The sequence below is a fragment of the Spermophilus citellus genome (genome assembly GCF_964194105.1).
Source record: "Spermophilus citellus genome assembly, chromosome: 2".
Classification (NCBI taxonomy): domain Eukaryota; kingdom Metazoa; phylum Chordata; class Mammalia; order Rodentia; family Sciuridae; genus Spermophilus; species Spermophilus citellus.
In genome coordinates, this window is record NC_138183.1 from 196860196 (window position 1) to 196881112 (window position 20917).

Sequence of the window (20917 nt, forward strand, 5' to 3'; positions counted from 1 at the left end):
TCCATGCCTTTAAAATTATATTTAAAATTGAAAAGAAAACAAACAAGCAATTGGATTTACTGGAATAAATTTCATGATCTGCCCTGATTGCTAGATATTATGAGAATCTCCTTAGGCATTTTCCTATTCAGAGATAGCCTGTGAATGGCTATGTGATGGTGAAGATCTGTGGGTTCCTAATTTTGTTGTATCATAGAGACTTTGATTCTGTGGAATGTACTTTCCTGTACCACGCCAAGATACTACTGTTTTCCTTTACATTTGCTGCTCTCTTTGCTTGGAATGCTTCTCTTCACCCTCTCCCACATTCTACATGATTTTTTTCCTCCTCCCCTCCTTCAAACCTGTACTTAAATTCCATATTCTTAGTGTTAGTTTTCTGATGATCTTAGAATTGCCAACACTTACCATCACCATCCCCACCCTGCTCTGCATTTTATGTTTCCATGTAACTCATATTGTCATCTCTATACTAACCTTAATTGTTCTGACTGTTGCTCTTCTCTTACTACAGAAAAAGTATTTTGTAGGTTCTGTTTAATACTCAACAGTGCTTGAAACAGTGTCAAATGCAAAGTTGATAATTGGTTCATATTTGTTGAATCATTAGAGAATGTACCATGAAATTTAATCTTCTGAGAGTCTAACATCAGTCCCTGTCACTCATGGGCAAGCCATCTAGAATGGAAGACTGAAAATTCAGCTCTATAGAATTCTTCTGGCCTCCTCTACTTCTGTCTCCATATCAGTTAGGTAGAATAATAAACTCATGTTAATATAAAAGAAATCGATCTTAGTTAACAAATTTCCTCCTTTTTTATTTGGTATCTTAACACTGTATATATTTGGAATCTTCCTCTATATTTTTATATACATAGACAAATTTACATATGCATAAATGTATATGTACTTTTACAAAAATATTGTGTAACTTTTAATTTATTACATAGGATTTTAAAATCATTGTCTCATTTGATTTTTTTAACAACACTATCTGGTACTACTTTTTTTAATTTTTATTATTGATTGTTCAAAACATTACATAGTTCTTGACATATCATATTTCATACATTTGATTAAAGTGGGTTATGAACTCCCATTATTACCCCGTATACAGATTGCAGAATCACATCAGTTACACATCCACTGTTTTACATATTGCCATACTAGTGTCTGTTGTGTTCTGTTGCCTTTCCTATCCTCTGCTATCTCCCCTCCCTTCCCCTCTCCTCCTATCTTCTCTCTCTACCCCATCTACTGTAATTCATTTCTCCCCCTTGTTTTTTCCCTTTCCCCTCACTTCCTCTTATATGTAATTTTGTATAACAATGAGGGTCTCCTTCCATTTCCATGCCATTTCCCTTCTCTCTCCATTTCCCTCCCCCCTCTCGTCCCTGTTTAATGTTAATCTTCTTCTCATGCTCTTCCTCCCTGCTCTGTTCTTAGTTGTTCTCCTTATATCAAAGAAGACATTTGGCATTTGTTTTTTAGGGATTGGCTAGCTTCACTTAGCATAATCTGCTCTAATGCCATCCATTTCCCTGAAAATTCCATGATTTTGTCATTTTTTTATTGCAGAGTAATACTCCATTGTGTTTAAATGGCACATTTTTTTTATCCATTCGTCTATTGAAGGGCATCTAGGTTGGTTCCACAGTCTAGCTATTGTGAATTGTGCTACTGTGACATCGATGTCCTCCTATTATAAGCTTCAAAACTGAGGTTAAGAGAATAATGAAATTTGTACATGGTTTAATTTACACAGTCAGTGGGGAAATGATGACAACACAACTAGTTTCTGCCCCCTGCATTTTTGTTTCTGATTTCCATTACTGACAGAAAAATCTCTAATGGAATGGCATGATAGATGCTAGTGTATGCAAAACTGTATGAATTTCTAACTTTAAGATAAATGCTAAATATTGAGTCATGGTAATGGTCATAGTGTGCTTGCTTAACTTTTTTGTAGTAACACAATTATAAAAAATATGAGTTAATGTGGTAGTTTTGCATAGTATTAAGAAGATAAACCCAGCAGTATTATAGTCATTAGCCAACATATTAAGAGCCATGGAAGGGCCCCACACTGCTTGGTGAGGTCAGGATAAAGACCTTAGAACAAAATCCAGGCCCCCTGTTGGAAAAAAAAATTAAGAAATTTATCATCATCATCATCATCATCATCATCATCATCATCATCTTCTCCTGGAATTAAGATAATCCTAAATTTGAGAATCCAGTTTCAGAATCAGGACATGGATTGTCTATTCTGTTTCTCTTAACTTAATGTGAAAGGGTTAATTCTGATTTCAGAATTCTGTGGTCTCCAGAGTCCCCAGGGTGTACCTAAGGTCTTACTCTGGAGGTTATGAACACAGTATAAAACACAACCCTCCTAAGTATATGGAATTCAGAAGAATGTATGGGAGATATGATCACTTCTCCAGGTGTCTCTGCTGATAAGTAACATTTTAGTATGTATTCTTATCTATGGTTAGCTGAGCACAAAGGAAAGAGCAGTAGGTGATATAGTAGTGGGAAGAAATTAAAACCTTCTGATCACAGGAAAATGGTATGAGAACTGATGGTAAGAATGTGTTGGTAGAATCTTTTGTACATTTGAGCAACTGTGGCTTTCATTCTTTCTATGTAGTCTCTACATGCAGTTCATATATCATTTGACATTTTTGCTAATTTTTCTGTGTACTGTAGTTATTTGCTGACCTGGATCCTGTCTATTTATTGATCTATGAAGGTTGTTTCTCTTCATATTTTCTGATTGTTTCTCATTGTATGTCTTCTTCAATCTCTTGCAACATAATTTAAAGGTCTGATAATGGCCCTAGCCCAAGCCTGTTTAACAGGAAGGGAGAACTATATTTGATTTATCTGAGACCATTCAAAATTATCCTTTATCCATTGCAACCATGAAAAACACAAGAAATTACTTTCTACTTTCCCCTAAGTAGTTTTTTTTTTTTTTAGAGAGAGAGAGGAGAGAGAGAGAGGAGAGAGAGAGAGGAGAATTTTTAATATTTATTTTTTAGTTTTCGGCGGACACAACATCTTTGTTGGTATGTGGTACTGAGGATCGAACCCGGGCCACACGCATACCAGGCGAGAGCGCTACCGCTTGAGCCACATCCCCAGCCCAGGTAGTTTTAATCATTTACAGTGGTGTAGTCTCTAAGTGTGTAACTCTAAAGATAAGGAAAATCAGTTGTCTTTAACTATATTAAAATCCCCTGCTAGGGATTTCCTGACAAGCTACATTGGAAGTAAGCTCACTATAGCTTTTTACTTTGTCATATTCTTAAGAATGGGATAACCAGTAACCTTAACTACCCCCGGCTTTTTTCGATGAACCATTTTGTAGGCATAAGGAAAATAATTTTCCCTAATATCCTGAAAATGAATCACCTGGCAATGAGCTGCAGAACATGAGCTCAATCCCTGTGTATATTAATATTCTATCATAATCATGCACAGAATTTTGTTAAATTAGCTGAAACAAAGAAAAAAGGTATGATTATAGATTAAAATGTACTACAACTCTTTCCCCAACCCCTTAGTTTACTCCTTGCATACAGTCATCCCTGCTCGTAGGGATAGTTTTCTAAACAGTTATTTTTTTTCTTTCTTGAAAAATCTCTTCTAGTCTCTCAATCTAGCAATTTGTTTGCTATTGACTAATTATCTTAACTCAATTTTGTTGTCTCCTTCCAATAGCTGTGATCAAATTCTCCATTATAAGGGTTTTTTTAGGGAATTGTTTAAAGACCTAAGCTGCTATGCACCTTTGCAAGACACACACATGCACACATACATGCACACACATGCTGAGAATTGTGTGTAAGAGAGCTCTTTAGTAGTGCTTAGCTTCATTAACAGGATATATCCTGACAACAACTTGTTATAAGAAGAAAATAATAGAATTAGTGTCAAGGGGGGATGTATATAAACTACCTTACTTACCTAACAACTTTGTAATATCTTAAAAAGTTGAACATAAATCCTTTTCTGGGTGCATGTGTATAAATGGTGTTTCTTTCTTGACAGTGTCAACTAGAAGACACCTAAAAGTAGCAAAGCCTATCATCAGGTCAAAAATGAAGAGTGTGTATGTGTTTTCTAAAGGAAGCAGACCACAGTAAGAGTATTGTCCTGATACATAGTTTACTGTGTCTTCAATATTATAATCTCAAGGCAGAGTGTACTGGAGAGATCAGAAGACAACTATGGGATGAGAAATAGTCTCAGAAGCTTAAATAAGCATGTCTACACATATACAAAATTGTTTTAGAAGATTCTGATTTGCTTCCTTGATGTTTTTTTTTTGAAGACTGAATTATATTTCCACAGCACAGAAATATGGCCTATTTACAATCATAATGACTTTTATCATGTCTAGTCCATTCCTACTTTTTTTGTTCATAAAGTATGTAGTTATAAACCAAATATTCTTCTATGAAATAGTATAAAAATTCCAGGATAAGTTTTTGTATATCAAAAGAGGCAAGGGGAATAATTTTATCTTAGTAATATTTTATTAATTTAAATTGCTTACTTGTATAACTGATAACAATCACTACCACTAACTTTAAATCAATAACACTTTAAGTTTCATGAGGAAAGGAATGCTTCTCTTGGTCATCATTTGCAATCAGTCTATGCATACAATTCTGCAATTAAATGTTGGATAATCAGTTTGTTGAACTGAAATGTTGAGTTAAATTGAATGATTGTGATAAAGTATGCCATATTGTACCATTAAACTTTATATACTTTCAAGCCTCTGTGATACAGAAATATGGGTAAATGTGATAGAAGTTTCTTTTTCTTTTTTTGTGTGTGTGCATTAAACAAGGATGAGACTTACTCAGTGACTAAGAGGAATTTGGCCTTAAATGTATTTTAATATAGAGAGCTCTGAAAAATGGCCTCACTTAATACCACCCTATTTCATCCACACTCTTTCCTCCTTCTGGGGATCCCTGGACTGGAAAATATGCATCACTGGATTGGTCTTCCATTCTTTGCTGTGTTCCTGACTGCTGTACTTGGGAATATAACCATCCTTTATGTGATCCGGACTGAACACAGTCTCCATCAGCCCATGTTCTACTTTCTGGCCATTTTGTCATCTATTGACCTGGGCCTGTCCACATCCACCATTCCCAAGATGCTTCTCATCTTCTGGTTCAACCTGAGAGAAATCACGTTTGAGGGCTGTCTCATCCAGATGTTCTTCATCCACCTATACACTGGCATGGAGTCAGCTGTACTTGTGGCTATGGCCTATGACCGTTACGTGGCCATCTGTAACCCTCTTCACTACACATTAGTGCTGACTAACAAGGTGGTGTTCATCATTGCGTGGGTAATCCTCCTGAGACCCTTGTCTTTCGCCATTCCTTTTGTTCTACTCATCCTGCGGTTACCATTTTGTGGGCACCATGTCATCCCACACACTTATTGTGAACACATGGGCATTGCCCGCCTGGCCTGTGCCAGCATCAAGGTCAACATCATCTATGGCTTGTGTGCCATTTCTATCCTGGTGTGTGACATCATAGCCATTGTCATTTCCTATGTCCAGATCCTTCAGGCTGTATTTCGACTCTCTTCTCAGGATGCCCGGCTCAAAGCACTTAGCACCTGTGGCTCTCATGTGTGTGTCATGCTGACTTTCTACACCCCTGCATTTTTTTCATTCATGACCCATAGGTTTGGCCGGAACATACCACGCTACATCCACATCCTTCTAGCCAATTTCTATGTAGTCATCCCACCTGCGCTCAACCCTGTAATTTATGGAGTCAGAACTAAACAGATTAGAGACCAGGTGATGAAAATGTTTGCCAAGAAATAAGATAGCCCTGGTGTTTATAAAGGATGTTTTAAGAAAGGAGTGGTGAATTGGGCATGGTGGCACATGCTGGTAAATACCAGGGGCTAAGGAGGCTGAGACAGGAAGACTGCCAAGTCCAAGTCCAGTTTTGGAAACTTAGCAACATCCTTTCTAAAAAATAAAAATAATAAAAAAATAAAATTAAGAAAAAAAATAAAATTAAGAAAAAAATATCTGGAGATAGGGTTCAGTGGCAGAATGCTCCTGAGTTCAATTGCCAGTCCCACGAGGAAAAAAAAAGATGTATGGGAGAAGAAAAAGGAAAAAGAAAGGTGTGGCAGTAATTTCTGATGTTCAAACTGGACAGAGAACATTAGGAAAGCACATAATCTATATTAGGGAAGGACTATCAGTAGCAATTCTTTGTCCTGTTAAGTCTCCTTCCTTAACCCAGAAATAAACATTACATCCCAAGTCTTATGCATATATAAAGTATTAAAATATTTCCAATTTTTAAAAATTATTCATATTTCTACTGTGGAAGAAAACCAACACTGTCCTGCTTCCATTGTTACTAAGCACATTGAAGTTACGGGGAGCTGAAAGCAAAACCAAACAAAATTTACATACAAGCAAATAAAACAACAACAACAAAAACTCTAAAGACTTTCATAAAGAAGTATAAAAAGTACCAGATCAGTTTGATTAGTGTTGGTATAAAATAACAAATACTAGAGTATTTTCATATGCCTGAATTCAGTATGAAAAAGAATGTTTTGGGGGCTGGGAATATAGCTCATTTGGTAGAGTGCTTGCCTCACACACACAAGGCCATGGGTTCAATCCCCAGCACCAAAAACAAAAACAAGCAAGCAAAAAATAAAAAAAAAGAATGTTTTCTTGACTTTGCTATGTTAATGTCAGATGTTAAAAAAGCAATACTGTGAATATGATAATTATGTGCAAAACTTGGCAAGTTTGTTAAATTTGTTATCTTTTTATTTTTAAAGATTTATTGTTTGATTGTTGGATGTGTTTATAGAGTCAAACTTACTGGTATCTCTTTTCAAATAATCTATTCAATTCCAGTTTTGTCTATTGTCATTCCTCCTCCCCCTTTTTTTTTCTTCTTAACACCACTTTTAGAAGCTTTTCATCCTTATGGAATGTTCAAGTCCCTGTGATGTCCCAGGTATATCACAACCTAAGTGGGCTTTTGTTTATTTGTATTAATGGAACTCTAGTTCTATACATCATCCCTCCGTGTTATCTAGATCCATGTGACATTTTTGACATTATGTGAGGAAAAAATTCAAGGGAAAATTGAGGAAATCTTAGAAAAGCCTAAGTTTCTTGAAATACTTTTATTGTAGAACTGCTTAGTTTTTAAATCCCACAAATAATCATTTAAAACTGTAAGGGAAGATTTGTTAGCATGCTCTTCATAGAAAACACCCAAACAAACACACAAAAAACATTTTATTATAATATAAAATATGATGTCACAAATTTTTAGAAGGAATTTGTATCAAAATTGAATTCTGAACTTGAATTCCTTTGGAAATAAATCTATCAGTTATGCTTTGTGACTCCTTCAGTGATACTGAACTCATCCCTTATCTTTCTATTTATTTTACTTAGAAAATAACCTCTAAATTTTATTGCCCCATTTATGTTAAGTGAGTTTAGAAGTGTTTACTCTCTTGCTAAATATTGGTCATTTTGTGTAGAATTAGTACATAGTTCTTGAAACTTGGTTAAATTCCCCAATGCCGCTATCTGGGCTTGGAGTTTTCTGTTAGGCTGCTAACTACACATCAATTTATTTAATGAGTAAACAACTATTTGATTCATCCATTTCTTCTTCTTGCTATCAAAGTCTGTAGTGACTGCAGCACAGGCTATAGAGGGCCTTTCTCAATGTCTACCCTGCTGTCAGCTTGAGGTGTTCCCTTTCCTCCTGAATCAGAGATCTGCTGAACCTCCAAGTTCTTGAGGCTCTCTCAGTGGATTAGATTGCTGCTGCTTCATCCCTGCTTATCTGGTGGTGGGAACTGAGGGATATTCTATTATCTTCTATGCCAGGTGAGCTTTAGTCTTAGGCTGTTTGGGACCGCAAATCAAGTCAAGATGGCACCTGGCAGTTTGCCAGGAGGAGTGGTTTGTAAGGCAATGCCACCTAGCCATTAATTTGTTGGGGATTCCTTATTGGCTGACTGCTGTATCTAGATGATGCTAATTGAATCAAGCTGTGTGTAATCAGTTAGGTATATATACCTCTGCTGTTCTGCAATAAAGAGGCCTCCACTACCTTGGTTGCCTGCTACCTTGAGTTCCTGCTCAGTTTCCCCGCAATAAAGCAGTTTCCGCTTCAACCTTCAAGTTGCTTGTCACCTCCCGGTTATTTTGCCCAGCCAGACTGCGGCATTAGGCTGGTGATGTTTCTGGGTCCTGGGGATGGAGGTTTCCCAGTGATTGCACCCCTCCCTGAGCTGTTGGAGACTTTGGATGATCCTGCCAGATGCTATGGTTAGAGGGATTGTTGGTGCTCCTTTCTTTTAGCAGCAATGATTCTTCATGTATACTATGCCCCAGTAACTTAAGACTCTTGCTCCTCTGGGAAGAGAAGGGAGAAGCAATTGGTTGCGTGTAGTTCCCACCATATACAGGCATCTATTTTCCTCTACTATGTCAGACCTGTGATGAAGACTTTCTCAGGTGTCTAGACCTGTTCCCAGTTTTTCTGATAATTAATTGATGGAGTTCTAGGGAGAAAAACCTAATAGGTTCAGATATAGCCTTCATCTTAACTGCTTCTTTGACTATAGAAAGTTAAGTACTTTCTCTGTGCTTCAGTTTCCTTACTTGTAAAAAGGCATATTTTGGGGGAGGGAGGTACCAGTATTGAACTCAGGGGCTCTCAACCACTGAGCCACATCCCGAGTCCTAATTTGTATATAATTGAGAGACAGAGTCTCACTGAATTGCTTAGTGTCTCATTTGCTGAGGCTGGCTTTGAACTGGCAATCCTCCTGCCTCAACATCCTGAGCCACTGTGATTATAGGTGTGCACTACAGCACCCATAAAAATAAGCATATTAATGCTATAATTCTTGTCAAGTTTGAGTAAGGAATTGTTGGGTTAAGATACATAAAGAATAGAGGAGAGACTGTATAATTATTAGATGTTATTATTCCAGCATCATGTCCTTAATCTAAAAATGAATATTTATATACTTGAATCAATTTTTATGTGGTGCTGAGGATCAAACCTAGGACCTTATGCATGATAGGCAAGCTTTCTACCACTAAGCTAAAATCCCAGTCTACTTGAAACAATTTTTTCAAACTCCTGGAGCAAAATATTTTTATTTACTCTTTTTTTTTTTTTTTTGGATACCAAGGATTTTAACCCAGGGACTTAACCACTGAGCCGTATCTCCAACCCTTTTTTAAAAAATGTATTTTGATATAGAGTTTCGCAAGTTGCTTAGGCCTTTGCTAAATTGATGAAGCTGGCTTAGAATTTACAATCTTCCTGCCTCAGCCTCCCAAGCTGCTGGAAACAGACCTGTACCACCATGCCTGCCTTTTCTTTACTCTTGATTTCAGGTATTATAAAGCTAATCTTTTCTCCATATCTTTATTCACTCTACGCTATTGAAAAAGGGGTGATGAACTTGAAAATTTGGTAAGAATAAAAACTGAGTTCAACCCTCAGTTCCAAAAAAGACAAAAAAATTAAAAAAATAATAAACTAAGAATCTTGGAATTTATACTAAATACATTAATGTCATTATACTATAGTGATACATACATACATATTCATGGGTATATCAGCACAATTCACAATAGCCAAACTATGGAATGACTATAGATGTCAATCAATGGATAAATGGATAAAGAAAATATGATGTATATGCACAATGGAATTTTTTTTTAAAGATTGATGTGCAATCTTTAGCAGGAAGAGTGAAGCCATCACTATACCAGAGTGAAGAGCATCACTATACCAGACTTTAAATTAGGCTACAGAGCAACAGTAACAAAAACAGCATGGTATTGGAACCAAAACAGACTGGTAGACAAATGGTACAGAATAGAGGACACAGAAACTAACCCACAAAATTACAGTTATCTTATAGTAGACAAAGGTTCCAAAAACATGCACTGGAGAAAAAGATAACATCTTTAACAAATGGTTCTGGGAAACCTGGAAATCCATATGCAACAAAATGAAATTAAACCCCTATCTCTCACCATGCACAAAATTTATCTCAAAATGGATCAAGGACCTAGGAATTAAATGAGAGACTCTGTGTCTAACAGAAGAAAAAGTAGGCCCTAATCTTCATCATGTGGGGTTAGGCTCCAACTTCCTTAATAAGACTCCTATAGCACAAGAATTAAAACCAAGAATCAATAAATGGGATGGAACCAAACTAAAAAGTTTTTTTTTTTTCTCAGCAAAAAAAAAAAAAATAAAAAATCTGTGAGGTGAACAGAGAGCCTACATCCTTGGAGCAAATTTTTACCCCTCACACATCAGATAGAGCACTAATCTCTAGGGTATATAAAGAATTCAAAAACATAAACACCGAAAAAACAAATAACCCAATCAACAAATAGGCCAAGCACCTGAACAGACACTTCTCAGAAGAGGATATACAATCAATCAACAAATATATGAAAAAAATGTTCATCGTCTCTAGCAATCAGAGCAAATAAAAACTACTCTAAGATAACATCTCACTCAAGTCAGAATGACAGCTATTATGAAGACAAACAACAATAAGTGTTGGCAAGGATGTGGGGAAAAAAAGGTACATTCATACATTGCTGGTGGGACTGCAAATTGGTGCAGCCAGTATGGAAAGCATTATGAAGATTCCTTGGAGATCTGGGAATGGAACCACCATTTGACCCAGCTATTCCTCTCCTCAGACTATACCCAAAGGACTTAAAAACAGCATACTACAAGGACGCAGCCACATCAATGTTTATAACAGCACAATTCACAATAGCTAAACTGTGGAGCCAACCTAGATGCCCTTCAGTGGATGAATGGATTAAAATAATGTGGCATATATGCACAATGGAATTTTACTCAGCATTAAAATAGAACAAAATCATGGCATTTTCAGGTAAATGGATGACATTGGAGAAGATAATGCTTAGCCAATCCCCCCCAAAACAAATGCCAAATGTTTTCTCTGATATAAGGGGGATGACTCATAGTGGGGTAGGAAGGGAGAGCATGGTAGGATTAGATTAATTCTAGATAGGGTGAGGACTGAGATGTGTTGTACCCAGGAATATAATAGCTAGACCTATTTCCACAATTACACTGTGTGTCAGAATAGTTGAGTGTCTTAATAGGTTATTAAAATGTCTATGTAATGATCAAAAGCCATGGCCAGGAAGAACCAGACTCCACATTGGAACAACAGTGAGTCAGAAACATTTGAGTGAGACTGGTTTCAAAGGGAATCTCTCCATCATGGAACCAAAAGAGGCTGAGAAGTTTGGGGACAACTGTAGTGCACACAACAAGGTAATTAATTGACAGCCAGCATGCAGAGGAAGAGGTACATTGGCTCATGGAGGCTGGGATCTGTCTTGATGATAAACAGAAGTGAAGAGTTTCCCAGTAGATCCTAAAGTAAACCAAACAAGAAAAAATGGATATCCAGATATGAGTGGCCTCCAACCCAGGAATGCCAATGAGAATGAAGTTTGATGGATGGACATCAGTCTTATTGTATGGTGACATCATAAGGTTCAGATATTTCAGTTTACTCTTCATGGATGCTTCCTATAAACTGACAAAATAATAATATATATAAATTTACAGACTGTCAAAGAAGCCAAATTGTAAGACAATGTGGGTCACAGAGTAATTACAATACCTGTGAATTTTAGATAGGAATTTTTTCATTAGAATCAGATATTATTACCACTTAAATATAAATAAAGATGGGGTATGTGTGTGTGTGTGTTTGTGTGTGTGTAGTCAGATCTTCTAGAAGTATTTCTTTTTTTTACTAAGGTATACTTACTTCATTATTCTTACCAAGAATACTGTGAATCTCCTAAAGCATGCATGGAATAGTTTTAATAATTTCACCAATACATTGACATTGATATAAGAATTTTTAATGTGTAATATGAGTGATGTATGGATAATAAATGAGGAAAAGTTATAAAGATGAAAATTCAAAGTTAAATATGTCAAAATCCTATCATGTGGCTTACAATCGAGAATTAAAGAATGTTTTAGAGTTTGTGACTGGAGGAATAAGAAATAGGGCAGTTATAAATGTGAGCAGAAGGAAGGTTTTAAATAGATAAATCTCTTTTTTTAGTATTTAGCCATAGTAATTTATACATATGCCAAGCAACAGAGATTGGCTTTGAAATAGTGCTGAAAAACCAGCATACAGCAGATGTGCCATTTATGGAATGATGACAAGGAGGTTTACTCACACCTGCGTGAGATGAAAACAGGAGAAGGCTGACACAGTGTGTTAGGAAATGAACAAATGATTGTACTTTCATGACTCTCCTCAGGCCACACAGCTGTGTGTTACTCTTCACCTTAGCAGAATATTATTAACAACATGATTATAACCTCAAGTCTGAGGTTTCATCACTTACTTTTATTTCTGTAAATAGTCAAAGAACTTGCTCTTGGGTGAGTTCATTCCCCATGCATCTGCTACTCTAAGCCTTAGTTTACAATTTTCCCTTTCCTCTTAATACTTCTATATTTTGTAACCCCGCCTCTAACTCCATACTGCAATTTGCTTATTGTACTTGTTCCTTTTCTCATGAATGATTGTTAGAACAGCATCTTTAAAATGATACAGGTCCCTTAGAAGGAATTCTCTTCTGACTTTCCTTTTTAGAAATATGATTGGCACTATGGCAGAATCTCTTTTTTATTATTATAGATATTCATAGTTATGGAGTACTAGTGATTATAAAATGCAGTCCTTAAGCCAGTCTTCAAAAATTTCCAACCAAAGTTTTTGCTTGCTCTCACTATTTGACCTTCAAATTCTATAGGAATAGAAAATCTCTTTCACCTGTGGAACAGCTGCATATTGCATCAGGGGAGCTTTGGGGAGTCTGGAAATGTTGTTTCTGACCCAGGGTATAAATTGGACAAAACAAGAACATAGGAAACTAGATTATTGGAATGTTGTTTAATAATTCAATATTTATATTAAAAAATCAAATAATAATTTAATCATTCAAATTATTAATAGTAGCCATCCTTCATAAACATAATAGTTGAATTGAAAACTTTGTGACACATTTAGATTATAGTATACTTAATATCCTGAAAATAAAAAGGCATATTGCTATGGGTTGATATTAAATATTTTCAAATAAAATGTATATTGATTTGCTATTTTCCACTATTATTTGGAATATACATATAAAACATATATGTATGGATATAATATAAATCCACTTAAGTTGAAATAATTTTAGACACAGAAAGAAACCTAAGTGAATGCACACCCAACTTAGGAGTAGTCTAAAGGAAGCTAAATGAATGCACACCCAATTTAGGAGTAGTCTAGAGTGTGTGATGAATACAATGGAGCACAGACAGAAAATAATTTACCTTTGTCACTATGGTGTGATTTTTTTTAAGAATTTAACCTTTATTTTATTTATTTATTTTTGTGTGGTCCTGAGAATTGAATCTAAGGCCTTACCTGTGCTAGGCAAGTGCTTTACCCCTGAGCTACAATCCCAGCCCAAATATAGTGTGCTTTTTTATAATAGCCACAATGTATTCAACATATTTGTGGTCCCCTGTAGTGTTTAAGGTAATAAAATAAATAATTCAGAGCTAAAATTATATTAATTGCATGAAAATGCAAACCAGGGATATACATAAGATATAAATAAGGTCTCCCATGTCTTGTATTACTGATTTTTTTTACCATTGAAATACATTTCGCCACATTTATCTCCATTGGAAACTCATCACTTTCTCCATCAATAATAGCAATCGTGCTGTGTTATTATTCAATGTGCTTTTTTTCAAAGATAAAAACCATTTAATAGCTTCTGACTAAAAGTAAAGCCTCTATTCACATAGCAACTGCTCTAAGGTAATTTTTTCTAGACACTTGAACAATAATGAACAACTTCCTTTGTGTCCCTATGGTGTGCACTTGACTCTTAATCATATTTTTTCATATTATATTTTATATTGCAGATGCTTGCTAGGTATAAATGATATATTTTCATATATTTTCTTTTCACTCTATTCAGTTAATATAGAATAAAAGGGGACGGTGTGTAGTAGCTTTATTTTTCTGGAAAGTAATTTCAGTATAATTTTAAGATAAGCAATAATAAATCACTACAAATTCATCAGCATTAATATAGTATAGTCTATAAAAATCCTCAAACCCTGAGCTACACTAACAATACCTTGATTATAATATTAAATTTTGAGACATATCCAGAGGTAAATTTCAAGCAATATAAATCTAGTCAACATTTTTTTTCTGACTACATGATAAGGAAATTGGGAGGGAATGTAAGAGAAAAAAAGCATATGCATACTTTTGGAGAAGAATAAATGTATGTCTGTAATGACTTTTGGGGAACTCCTGTGCCCCATATCCATCTCTTCACAAAAATAAAATAGTATAAACTGGCATTAATTGAGCATCTGTTAGATACCATATTAGTTGTACTGTTGGCTTTTCCCCATTTTGTACTCAAGGGAGTTTTAGGGTAGGCGATTCTACTATGACATGGATAAGAAAAGCAGCTAAGACCAAACAATTGGTTTCCTAGAGATATTCTACTGTCACTAATGGATCTGACATTTGAACCCCAATTATTATGACATTTTTATGCTTCCATTAAATACTGAAACATATGTACCCCATTTTACATTTATAAATGTAAAATGGCATGATGCATTTCTGACTACTTTGAGTAGGATGAAGCATTGCTAAAAATGCATAGATTTCAAGATTTGCTCAGCATTTCCTCTGATACATATCCCCCAATCATTTCATTAATCAGTCTTACACTGATGTACTGAATTATACAGTAAAACACACATACACATGTATTTTTAAGGAAAGTTGCAGCCCAGTCCCAAGATATAAAAGAGTAGAGATGGCATTGATGCACAACAAATGCAGCCTGTTCAGGGTACCCCCAAACCAATGGCATATGTTTTCCCTAGAAATATTACACACATCACTTTTTCAGTGCATGGCTATTCTCAGTAGAGCCCTGGAAACTACCTATTGTCCAACTAGTTTGGGATGTAGTGAGAGTAACTGTTATTGTAGTAGGGCTCTGTGTGGATCAAAAAGAGCAACCACCTGGCTTGAGCACATCTTGGGTTCTCCCTTTCTGAATGAGCTCAGTCATAGATAGATTCCAGGTTCCTAATTTCCCATGAAGAGGGAGGTGGATGTTTTCCCACTGTGTCAGGGAAAGAAGCCATAGGGAGTTGCAGATTTGAGTTCAGAATGAAGTTTCTATATGTTTCAAGTCAACATCTAGTGAATGGATAATCCAAGAAGTGGGAGGAAGGGAGTCTTCACCATCTGCCTAGGGAGCTTTCATCTCAGCATCTCAGCTTGATTGTGGAAACTCAGCATTGTGTGTGTGTGTGTGTGTGTGTGTGTGTATGATATATATATAAGATGCAGGTATAAAATAAAAAATTCTGACTCATAGTTTTGTTTAAAATGTCTTTTTATTTTTAGTAGGAAGGTATAAAAATATACTAATATAGTCTATGCAATCTGGCAATCAGGGATAATTTTATATCATAGCTTTCTGTTTATGTAATTTTGAATATTTGTATCACATTAGATTTCAAAACTTTTATATCATACTCCAAGTTCTGTGTTGTGATATTAAACATATTGATTTCATAAACAATCAGAATAAATCTCATATAAAATAATTTAATCATTTTAAATAACAAAATGGTGAGAATTAAATTTTACCTAAACATTAATATAGAAAATTTGACCCCAATTTTGTTAATTGTAAAACTTGAGATTTTGTCATTTTATATTGATTCTTTTTATTCTTCATGTACATCTTAAGCATGTATTTAATATAAATTACAGATATATATTGAGACTGAGAATTGAAAATTTGTCTAGTCCTTAAATGCATTTGAAATCCTAAGTAAATGTTGATGGCCAAAGTCATTTTCAACATGCAAATATCTGTCATATTTTCAATTCCAGACATGGATGGTCCAAGCTGAGGTTGACCAAGGATTTGAGATTTAGTTTAGCTCATAATATGAATGAATTTCATTTATGCTATCTGTCATAATCATACATTCAATATCTTTTTCCTATTTTTTTAAGAATTCTAATCTTTAAAGTAGGCAGCAAGTACAGTGCTGGAGTTCTATGCATTGTTCCTAGGTGCTAGAAATTTCTCATGTGCCTTATGGAGAAAATAAGTTTGTTAGATAATTTTCATCCTGAAATGGGTTACAGTTCTTTAGATTATAATTTCAAAGGTAATCCAATTTGTTATCCCAGAAAAGAAAGGAGGAGTTCACTTACTTGTATATGAGGCCTATCTGGGACGTATTAAAGCAACATTTATCATGTGTGATAGAGATATGGGAAAGCTATGTTACATAAAATTTGCTGGAGGTCATTGTTTCGGACTGAGGCCTTGCACAAGGCAAGAGTATCCCAGAAAAAATAGCAAGGTGTCACTTGTGCTAAGTGTAGTATAATTAAGTGAAATGCTAATAGGAAATCTCCAAGCAGGTCAGTTTCTCCCACAAATTAGACATTCATAGCAACCAATAAGAAAGGGACCAGTTGACCTGATGCATCAGCATAAAGAAGTCCCTTTCTTTGGACCCTTACAAGGAAAGTAAAATGATCTTAACCAACTCAGTTCTTTGTCTTATTCTGTGTTCTTGTTCCTGCTCAATCTGCTCTACAAACCCAACAGTTCAGTTCTGCCCAACAGAGTTCCAATTATTGGATCACTAATAAAAGTCAATTATATTTAAACTAAATTTGTTGAAATTTGCATTCCTAGTGGATGAAGAATATGGCACATTTGTGTATTCTTGAGATATCACCCACTAAAAATCGGTATCGAGTACAGCTTTGTTGTGAGGTCGGAAGACAAAGTCATTTATATTCAAGTTAACCAGGGTTGTAATGTGGCTAATTCTTTTTGACTGATGCATGTGACTGCAGGTTTGAAGAGGTCATAAGGCATGAAAAATGACAACATTCTAACACAGGCAGCTTTGCCTATAAGAACACAGCAGAAGGATTTTTAAAATAACTGCTAATTTTTTCACAGGCAAATACCTATGTGGAAGAGCAAGTTTTCAATACTGAGAAAATTGATGCATCATACCAGAATGTTAGCATAAATACTTATATAATAAAAATGCTCCCTTCAGTGCCTGGCACTAAATCAGATTATGTGATTTGTTTGTAAGAACTATATACTAAATGAGATATTCTTCATAAAACATATGTATGTTTATTATATACAAAGTATAGATGATATAGATAGATACTTTGATCACTTGAGAAAATACTATGATCTGAGACTCATATGAACCGAACACTGTAATGAATAGTTCCATATATTTACTAATTAAGAATTCAAGTGATTTTATAGAGCATATTTGACTTTGAAATTGTAAATATACAAGTAGGTATATGTCTATGGGCAAAATTGCTCATTCTTTTAATTTCAAAGAAAAATTTTGCATAGTTACAGTGTACAACACGATGTGTTGACCTGTGTATACATTTACAATAGTTAATTCAAGTTATTTAATATGTAGACTGCACTGTACTTATTACTTTTGGAAGTTGAAACACTTCTGATCAGTTCCCTTAACTATATTCTAGTATTGATATATTGTTGCTAACGATCCCCCTCATAGCATACACAAGATTTTTCCAGCTCATTTCTCTCACTTAAATATTACATTTATTTCATCATGTATGCTTGGCCCCAGGTCTCTAGTCTCTTGTTATCCTATTCTCCTGTTTCTATGAGCTATGCTTCTCCAGATTTGTTATATGAGAACAAGCACTATAGTCTTTCTGTGCCTTGATTAATTAACATAATATCCTTTAGGATTATGCATGTTGTTGTAATGACGGTATTTATTTATTTTAATCTGCTTATAAAAATTGCATGGAGAACCTTAAAGCATGAGTGACAGAACACTATTCCCACTGCAGTTTTGTCTTTTCTTTAGTTCCATTTGAACACATTCATGTAGCATGTGGTTTTTATGTGTCTGAGTTTCATCACTTAACATAATGCCTGTGAGATTTATCCTGTGAAACAACAGAAAACAAAGAAATGCACAAGACTTAATAGAAATCAGTGAGAAAGAATAGTTATCTATTAATTAATGACCATTTGGCCAATAGATGTTTTACAGTAATAACATTTAAAGAGGAGTAGGGTAGTGACTTGGAAAGATTAACAGAATATTATAACTGGAAAAACAAATTGGGAAGCTACAAAAGCATAGTTCAAGCAGGAGGGTGAAATAATGAAATCTTTAGAGGAACTGATAAGAGAAAAGATCATCTTTATTTAGTAACAGTATATGTTGAATATCAAATTACATACTGAAGAAAGGAGGTTAGTTAAAAGGTGAAGAAAAAGAAGTGTGTAAATATGGTAGTATGTCACAAAGGTCTAACAATGACCTACTGTCCTGTGTGATGTTGATTTAGATCTAATCCTTCATATCTCTCTCTCTCTCTCTCTCTCTCTCTCTCTCTCTCTCTCTCTCTTGTTTCTGATTATTTCCCACACAATTTTTTTGTTTAGTTTTGTTTTTGAGAAAAGAACAGTTTGATAAAGAGTTGTACTTGGAATACACCTGTCTCAGCACAATGTTTGCTACAACTTTCATGCACATTAGCTAAAGAGGAACTTAAAGTAAAAATGACCTGCAAAAATCCTAAAGAGAATAGCAGACAACATATCAAAATACTTTCTTTGTTTTAGTTATTTTTGATATATCACTCCCCAGAATGCTGAATAGATTTCAAAAAGTTTAGGTATCCAGGAAAACCATGAGAATATAAAATATTCAGAGTCATAAAATTAAAATAGTCAAATATCATTCCACATATGCTCCTATTAAATAATTTACATTGCAGAAAAATAAATATGATCATCTCAAAATTTAAAATTTCAGAGAGACACCAGAATTTTATTATCATTGAAGAAATTAGCATATTTTCCTGGATATATGAAACATAAATGGGTCAATTGCAATTGGTCTTCAGATATAGAAAAAAATTGATGATTAAGTAAGATCTCTCAAAATAGTTAGGGAAGAATAACAGGAATAAGCAGAAATCTAAACATAACATCCTAGGAAGTACTAAGAGGGTTGTCAGAATGGTTCACGAGCTAAGAATGGTGATATATACCAGCAGTGTCAATTACTGGGGAGGATTGCAGACCAGGCTAGGCATCATCTTAAAAACATACTTGCCTCTTAATTAAAATAGAGATGGTGCATTCTTGTATTCATATAGAGGCAAGTTTTAAAGATATTATGTATTTGAATATTGTGCTTGTGAATGAATGGGACCTTGTATGCATATTATAATTAAGACATAAATTATCTTTTCCTTATTTGCATTCTCTCTATACTTTATTACTTTTCTTTCTACATGTTTCCTATGTTGATAACTATATGTGCTTTAAAACTCTGATGAGGCTTTTGAAAGTACTTGAGTTTCATTTAATTTGTACAGTTAACTATGTCCTCCAGCACATGTTTATACAGATTACATATGATTTTCACAGATTCCGATATAGTATATCAATCAGTAGGCAGAACCCAAATAAATTATCACTGATGCTATTTTCCCTACATTTGCCTATATGTTTTGTAGTTACCATGATGAATTATTAATAAATGGGTCAATTTAGGTCCTGTAAAACTGCTTTTATATTATAGGCTATATTTCACTAAATAGTGGTCTTGGGCAACTTCATTTCTGCCTGGTGAAACATCTATGCATCTATGTTAATGTTTAGCCTTAAAAAATCAATACATCTCACCATATGTGTCCTGGCAGACCCTTCTGTATGTGAGGGTTGAAAGTAAATTGTGTTAGTACTGATTACATAATTAATGGTGTTGGTGTTCAGGCAAAAGCTGAGCATTATAGGAAGGAGGAAACCATTGCAAATTAATAGGGAAGAAAGGCAATAATGATGAAAAATAGATCCTGTAGGCTCTATTATTATTATTATTATTATTATTATTATTATTATTATTATTATTACTGTCCAGCATAGCACTTCTTTCACATTCAGTATCTACTTCTTTAATATTTTCTTTATTTTGTGTTTCTAATTGTGGGAATCAACTGCAGAATGGAGTACATATTATTGTATGAGGCTCTTATTTTTCAACACTGCAGAGCTTTTCCAGTGCCCGGCAGATTGATGGGCATACAAATACCAAAGAGTTAATGATTCTCAGGCAGTCTGTTCCTTCCCAATGACACTCAGTACTACCCCTGGTTCCTTTTTCTGGTGATCTCAGTCCTATGTGCTCTTCACATCTAGGTCAGCTTTCCTTTCTGTGCTGTGTAACTGAGTGCACTCATAGAGAACTTCCCCATCCTGTTGGGGATCAGGGCTGACAGCAGCCTTCACCAGCCCATGTTCTACTTCCTGACTATGTTGACCACCATTGACTTGGGGCTGTCCACAGTGACCATCCCTAAGATGCTTAGATCTTTTGGTTTAGCTTTCACAATGTCCACAACTTTCACAGCTGCAGCTCAATTTATATCTGTCTATTATAATCTCCTGGGAAAATTGACAACATGAGTGACAGAAGCCTATTTTCACTACTGTGTCTTCTCCAGAGTTAAAATTTGTACAAAATCAAGGAGAACGTAGATTTTTGTGTGTTTCATTCATCCATTAACACAATACCTATGAGGTTTATCCACCTGACACAACAGAACACCAAAGAGAAGCAAAGGATTTGATAAAAATTAAAAA

At 34.9% G+C, this 20917-nt stretch overlaps 1 protein-coding gene across 1 annotated transcript; it reads left to right on the top strand.

Annotated features, from left to right (window-relative positions):
* Nucleotides 1-4936: 4936 nt before the first annotated feature.
* On the top strand, nucleotides 4937-5872 carry LOC308642130 (olfactory receptor 52E1-like; the record flags this gene model as incomplete). The annotated part of the gene is made up of 1 exon (XM_081280736.1): nucleotides 4937-5872. One exon carries the CDS (start codon nucleotides 4937-4939, stop codon nucleotides 5870-5872), a length of 936 nt encoding a protein of 311 aa, XP_081136862.1.
* Between the last annotated feature and the right edge of the window lie 15045 nt (nucleotides 5873-20917).